The 7,551-nt window shown below is 45.8% G+C and overlaps 1 protein-coding gene across 2 annotated transcripts in view; it reads left to right on the plus strand.

Moving 5' to 3' along the window:
- The first annotated feature begins 2,120 nt into the window (after positions 1–2,120).
- Positions 2,121–7,551, plus strand: part of Slc5a9 (solute carrier family 5 member 9) — a 27,668-nt gene continuing 22,237 nt past the window's right edge. The window contains exons 1-3 of one of the 2 annotated variants that reach the window (XM_076934440.1): positions 2,121–2,356; positions 2,501–2,621; positions 6,222–6,442. In XM_076934440.1, coding sequence (XP_076790555.1) covers positions 6,281–6,442 — 162 coding nt within the window. In that variant the 5' untranslated portion in view covers positions 2,121–2,356; positions 2,501–2,621; positions 6,222–6,280. The remainder of the gene's footprint in view (positions 2,357–2,500; positions 2,622–6,221; positions 6,443–7,551) is intronic. The other variant, XM_076934442.1, reaches the window with a different exon arrangement.

The following is a 7,551-nucleotide window of genomic DNA, read 5'->3' on the forward strand; positions in this document are numbered from 1 at the left end:
CATGTGTGGGAGTCCCTTGGGTTTCCTTGTTATACATGGAAGACACTATCCCACAACTGACATCTGATCCTCTGGTTCTAATAATCTAATCTCCCACTCTCCTCTTCCTCAATGTTCCCTGAGCCTTAGATTTGTGTTGTGCTGGGTATCCCATTGTAACCAGTTGTGGGTTTCTTTAGTGGTTCATATTTGCTGCAAAAAATAAGCTTCTTTGCTAAGGCATGATAGCTTTACTTATCTATGGGTCGGTATCCTTACTTATCTAGGATAACAATTTTGAAAGCAGCTTAGGAAAGGGGAGTATTCGGTATTCAAGAGTACATGACTTCAGCAGTCATGGATATTTGGCTTGGTTTACAGAATCAGCCACAAATTCCCTCTTATTAACAAGACCTTCAACTCAGTTATGTGGCTGTCAATTATCCCCCAGACCTAAGTGGCATTATTACATCATTGGGGTTTCTTGGTAGGGTGGTCATTGTGGTTCCCAGACTTTACAGCAGGTAGAAATATTAATTACTTTCTTCCCTTTGATAGTTTGCATAGCACCTTCAAAAGCTATGAGAGCTGGTCTTAGGGGAGGAGGCTTCCAGGTCAGTTCTAGTTCAGTTTCTCCAAGTCTTGTGCCCAAAGTATGTAGTGCCTTTGGCAACAGGGCCTTACCTTAAAGTTCTGGTAGAGAATTTGGAGGAAAGGCAATAACCTATGATGGTTTTGGAGCCTCTTGAATTCAGCTAGAAGTGAGATATTTGAGAGGGGTCTTCACTAGGGTTTCAATACTGATGGTGTAGCAGAAGCCAGAAGTCTTAGACCAGATCAACAATGATTCCTCATTGCAATGACATTTGCATGTAAAGCTGTCTGTGTAAAAGGGTATACTGTGCCACCCTGCAGCTTCCAATGCCACTGTGATGTTTGAGAGGAGAGGTAGGAAAGATGGAGGAGCACAGTGGTGAGTGCTCGGTGAAGATAGGTGGAACTTGACTGGACAGCCATGATGGGTGTGAGAGAGGGCTCAAGTTCATAGAAGAACAGATGATTACACAGTAGGGTCAGCAGGATGGTGTGAAGAAGACTGGAGCTTATGCACACTCGGCCCCTGAAGAAGCTGCCCAGCTGCTGATTGCCCTGACTCTGAACAGCATGGCCTGTGCTTTGACAGAGGGCCATGCTGACGCCTGAGGAGGTCCATTTTAAGTAACTGTTGATGCTGAAGACCAAGTGGATATTCTGTGGTCTGTTCTATCTGTGGTCTGTGCTGATGCCAGAAACCACATAGAAGCCCAGGATTTATGCTGCTGCTGACTATAAAGAGTAAGGAGGATAATCTCTCAGTGGTATTGATAACTGCTGACTAACAGTTAAGAAAAAGGAAAAATAGAAATAAATTCCTACCTCTACCCCACCCTTACCCTCCAAAAAGTAACAAGCTACAAAGGAAGCCATCAAAGAAAGCCCTTAAAATTTGTGATAAGAATGCTGAAGTGTAGCTCTCCACAAATGATGGCTCCAGCAGGGGTACAGGTGGAGAAGGACTGTTTTCCTGGCCACGTAGAGTTTGACCGTGCATACACATAATATAAACAACACAAAATGGACTTTCTTTTCTTTCTCTTCTTTTTTTTTTCTTTTTCTTCTTTTCTGAGTAGGTCACAAGAGTAGAAGAGAGGAGAGGGGAGGACTGAGAAGTGAGTGTGACTGGGCTACACAATGTGAAATTCCCAAGAAATCATAAAGATATTATGTTGAAAGAAAAACATAGTTAACAAGAAGACATTGTAAGTCATGAGATGGTTTGATGTAGTCTTTGAACCTTTATAACTTTATATTATAAAATGATTAGCTCCATCAAGCTCACATTTGAAGCATGAGGTGAGGATGCTCCAGCTACACTTGCTTATTGTGTTTCAAGCACACAACATGATATGATCAAGCAAAGAAGCCATGCTATACATCAGAGCCCAGAATTCGTTCTTCTGGAAACTGAAATGCTGTCTTCCTGAGAAACCTGTTTGCCCAGGTGTGAGAGGTGACCACAAAAATGACAGAGCCTCACACTGAGCTGTGTCTCCCTCCCTTCCTACCTCCCCTAAGGGCCTGGGCAACTCTGAACCCAGAGTGTGTTCACTTTACTCCAGAACCACACCTTGCCACAAGAGCAGACACTGTCCCTCAGAAACCAAGATCCAGTGACTGGAGTGAAATTCAGGGACTCGCCTGCCACCCTCTGGGGGAGGAGCCAGGCTCCTTCTCAGTCTCCTGTGACTGGGAGAAATTAAATGTCATGCCTTGGCACTGAGGAGCATGAGACTCAGATATTGAGCCCAGGAAGTTTTGACTAGGCCAGGCTGTGCAGGTATGTTTTTGGTGACTAAAATATAAGTCTCTATCTCTTCCTTCCTTTCAATTTCTGGTATTTTGTTGTCATCTTTCTCAGACTTATACTTCTATGTATTTTTTCTGTCCCTCTTACAATTAAGCATCTTTCCTGTGCACATAGGGTCACTTCTTCCTCAGGAACCATCTGGACACAGGAGACTTCCAGAAACTTGGCCTTTGACAGCTGGAAAAAGGAACCAGTGAGCAAAACAGCAGGTATCCACTCTGGCCCTACAGACCAGGTGATTTGCTTGCCAGGATCCAGACTTGCCTCTCTGAGACTTGCCCATGTGAGAGAGCTTTGTTCTGTGATAGAGTGCTGCTAGTGGTGCTCTCTTAGGGGTAGTGTACTCTGCACTGTTGATGACACAGCTTGACCTGGGCCTGACCTTGTTAGTGAATGACATCTGGGTTTGAACTGAAATGAACATGGGCATGCGGGAAAAAAAGCATCCCCAGGCCTGGAGGTCTGAGAATTGCAAAAAGCAGGGAGGAGGGCTGAGTGAAGACTGCAGTTGGTAGTCACTGGCATGGAACCAAGACCCAAACTTAGGGATCCTCTTGTTCCTAGTTTAGCTGCATTTGCAACCTGCTCCTATCCAACCACAAGCAGGAATAGTTCTTCTCTGTTCTCTCTCTAGAGACAGAGGGCCAAAAGAGAAGGGACCATGGTCCTGAGCGCTTTTAGAGTCATCCAAGCCCAGAGTCAAAACCCAAACAAGCCCAGGTGTTAACTAATATTTTTCCACCTGAAAATAATAATAATAAAGCCATGTCCAGATGCCACTGTTTGTTATATAAGTGATCCAGTAAAATAAGCAGTAATCTTAAACATTAGTCCCCTATCCTTTATTGTTGTCAATAAGGAAGTTGTCAGCAGGGAACCTGGCAAAGAGTGGTTTTACAGGAAGGACTTGTAAGTAGCCTGGATACAGGCCAGTAGGAGGTATGCAGAGCCTGCCAGAACTACTGAGGTAAGGAACCCTACAAGGAGACAGGAGACTTGTAGGCAGCTGCATGAAAGGTGCTTCGCTTTCATGAAAGGAATGGTTGTATAGAACATGGAAAGGGAAATGCTGGGTACCACTCTATATGCACAAGCATCTGACGCCATGTGCTCAAGGCCTCCCCATTAGCAATCCCTTCACTTGGTCAAAAACTTCCAACTGGTCTTTGCTGTGGGCAGTATCAGTTCTTCACGTTAATTCAAAACTGAATATGTTTCACACTTGTGGCACTAAGTGAGGAGAAGGACTCCCAGGTGGTGGGGAAGACCCTAAAGGAAAGAACCATGCAAGTCAGCACACATCTTGCTTAGTGAGAACAGCTAGGTAGGACTTTTCCTCTCCACCTTGCCCTTAGCATGCCCTGCTCTGTTTGCACTGTCGCACCAGCTGCTTCATTCTTGCCTATCATGCACACTGGCCTCAAGAAGAATTTCTAAAAGACCAGTCTCATCACATCCCCTCAGTGGCTTTGCTTTAGTCAGTGGGAGCCATGAATAAAAATAAGACAGTTCAAACATCCAGGATCTCATGTCTAATGCAGTCGGGCCCCAGACCAGCAGTTGCATTTGGGGAAATGAGCAGGGTGCTCTGGAGCTCAGGATGTCCCCAGGCTGGGAGTCAGAGAAGGCTTCTGAGGAAAGAAGGTGATGGAGAACACAGCACTCACAAATCCCAGAGATGAGGCAAGCATGCCTCATCCCAGAATTGCCCACCCCTTCATACAGTCCAGCAGCAAGGAAGAACAGGAAGGTTCTCATCCCAACTCTAAGGGGTGCGGGGAAAAGAAGAGCTCTCATAAGCTACCCATAGGCCAGATCCCTGTGAGAGCTGTCAAGGCAACCTCTTCACCTGTACCCTGCAGAATGACCAAAGGGGAAATGACATGACAGACATAGCAGGAGAGGATAAGAGTATGGGCAACATGAGCTGTCCAACAGGACTGAAATGGTATGATGTGACCAAGAATGATGAGGCCAAGAAGTTAGGGGGATCCAATACTCTAGCAAGAATTCCAAGAATTCCAAAGTCTTCAATAAGGAACCAGTCAAAAGCATAAGGGTTACCCAGCTAAAATGCAGGAGATGGCTCTGATCTCCCATGTACTGTGAGCTGGAGGTGAAATAGACTGGATTCAGGGAAGTGACCCTAAAGGCAATTTTCTTAAGCTAGTTGTTCACTGGGACATTCTTCTTATATTCCTAAATTAAAATTCAGGTCATTTTCTGACGACAATTGTGTGGAAATTCTGACCTTTTAAGTCTGATCATGCAGTCTCAATTCAAATATTATTTAGAAATTGTAATGCCAAGTACCTCAGACTGTTCGATACTTCCCTGTGAATCTTGCCCTCTCTAGAGTTGGGTTCTCAGAAATGCTGGCGCCAAGTCTGGTAGCTACAGAGGAGGAAAGAGAGATGCTCTTGGCACAGAAGTTCTGACTTGAGCAGGATTCTCCTGAGAAGGCTTTACTGGAGAACAGGCAGAAGGATGGCTCTTTCCTAGGGATGTCCTTGGATGTGTTCAGGGTCCTTCAAGGGGACCCTAAGACACATCAGGTCCTCGGCCTCCAGGATTCAGTGTTCCTTCACTGCTGTGTTCTGATAGCTTTGATATTTTGTGGCCAAACCTGCTGGTTTAGGATTAGACCAGATACAAAACTTGGGCTCAGCCTCATGCACTCGTGAGGGAGCAGCTGGAGATAAGATATAGAGTGGTTAGGCAGTAGAGCCCTAAGGGCCCGAATGACCTTTCTGAGTGGATAGAGCAGAACATTCTGGGCCCAGCTCTCTTCTCCCTGCTATACCCTCATCCTTCTCTGAAGAAATGAGCCACAGGCAGCACTATGCCATTCTCAGTGGCCTGAGCTCACACCTAGCTTCTACCCCTCTTGAACAAGATCCATGCAATTGCAAGCAAGATCTAAATGTAGCTATTACATGATGATGTTACATGATTAACAGGCATGCCTCTTGCCTAGTTTTGGGGCCCATTGGCTAAATGGTGGCTAATACTGTTTTATCAGTCGTAGCACTGACCACCAAATAGCCCAGAGTTTGAAGAGGATCTTGGGAGCACATTCTAATCTCCTTATCAAAGTGAGGTAAACAGGGTACAGGGTGCATATTGATAAGAAGGGTGCCTAAGTTCAGAGACACAACTTGCCCCAAGTCATCACAGATGTGGTAGAAAGACATGGTGGGGGCCAGAAACACAGCTGTCTAAATCTTAGAAGATCTTCTTCAGTGAACACTACCGTTTCCCAGGTAAACTCTGACCTCAACCATTTCACCTGTCATAGCCAGGGACAGGAAGTATGGATTGAGTATAGAACAGGTAAATTTGGCTTTCCTTGATGTAGTTGACCCCATTCTTTGCAAGAAAACTTAATTAAGCTTTTCCTGGGTTTGTTTCTTCCATTGTAAAGCAGGGAACCTTGGTGAGGGTTGGAGGTGAAGGTCTATGAGACAGCAATAAGCTTTACAAAGATGATCATGGACTTCCATCTTCCCTCTTCTCCCTCTTATTGGGTAAAGGAAAGTTGTATTAAACTGATGACTAAGAAACTGGAACTTCAGCCTCAGCTCCACATTCACTGTCCTTAGTTCCTCTTCTAATCAAACCAGATGTTTGGGCACTTTGATTTCTAAAGTGTGTGTGTGCATACAAATGCTTGTGCATGCAGGTCTCTATACAATGGCAGCAGGCAAAGGGGGGGAGCAAGGTATGCAGGGGAAGGCACTGCAGTTAGAGGAAAAGTGGGCAGTACCTCACATGCCAGAAAGACTCCTCCCTTTCTCAAAGGCTAATAATGCTTGGGTTTGTCTAATCATTAAAGGAAAGGAATGAAACCAGCAGGACATCAAAGTCCAGCCTGCTGAGAACCAACAGTAACAGATGATCAAGGAGCTAGCAGCAATGGAGCCTGGAGCTTCAAGGAATGGAGTCAGAGCTGAGACAACAACACACCCAGCCCTGGGCTCTGGAGTCAGCCTACACACCTATGACATCGTGGTGGTGGTCATCTACTTTGTCTTTGTCCTTGCTGTGGGAATTTGGGTGAGTGGGAAGTAAATAATGCTGAAGCCTGGCAGGAAGGAAGAAAAGCCTCTCACTTCGGGCTCAGAGAGAAGTGAGAGAGAGAGAGAGAGAGAGAGAGAGAGAGAGAGAGAGAGAGAGAGAGAGAATGTCCAACCATAGGTAGCTGATACTATGGTACTTTAGGAATAATCCACTTTCATCCTGTTTCTCTGTATATGGATGACTGAAGCCCAGAGAGGCCCATGGCCTGCCTGAGCAATACACAGTGAGAGGCAAGTCAGACCAGGCACTCGCTCTGGCTCCTATTCCCTTTAGGTTCTGTGAGTCTGACCCTCCTCTCTTCTACCTCAAGACTCCTAACTCAGAGAAGGCTCAATCCCCGGCCTTCCGCTATTTCTATTCGTATCTTGAACAAGGAGCTGGACTCTCCTCTCTTGAGGAGAGAGCACCTTCCAGATTCCAATGTTCCTATTGTTCACAGAAACCACAAAGCTGAGGCCAGGTACAGAGCGTTGAGGTCAGAGAACCCTGAGCCCAGATCTTACTCCAGCAGTCAGAGCCATATGGCCTTGGGGATGTGGAAACCTCTTGGTTCCCCCATGTGTTTGCAGTTGATACTGTTGAAAGTTATAATCATTCAGTGACAGGACACATGCAAGCACCTGGCACAATGTCTGGCATGCAGGTTCCAGGCAATAAACAGCAACTGTTATCAACACAGGATTCTGCTGAAAGGCCAATATCTTCTGACTACTGTGAGGTGGATTATCACCCTACTCTCAGCTAGTCCAGAATTGTTATGGACCTCTGGGGAGGTGCTAGCCCTTGCTTCACAGGCTTGGTATTGGAGTGGCAGGCGGGGGGGGGGGGTGGTAGGCAGGAGCTCAACAGTCCCTGTGAGGTGGTCAATGGGAGAACCCTAATTCCTTTTCTTTTTTCTTCCTCTACTTCAAAGATCTCTTTTCTCAGATAGAGTCTGATTTGTTGCCTTCCACTCTGTTTACTCCCATGTCAGCTTTCTCTTATAACAAAACATTGTAAATCAGCTTAAAGAAGTAAAGATGTATTTAGGCTCCAGGTTTCCGAGGCTTCAGACTGCACCCAGCTGACTGTTACAATGGATGCCT

The sequence above is a fragment of the Arvicanthis niloticus genome, chromosome 5 (genome assembly GCF_011762505.2).
Source record: "Arvicanthis niloticus isolate mArvNil1 chromosome 5, mArvNil1.pat.X, whole genome shotgun sequence".
Classification (NCBI taxonomy): Eukaryota; Metazoa; Chordata; class Mammalia; order Rodentia; family Muridae; genus Arvicanthis; species Arvicanthis niloticus.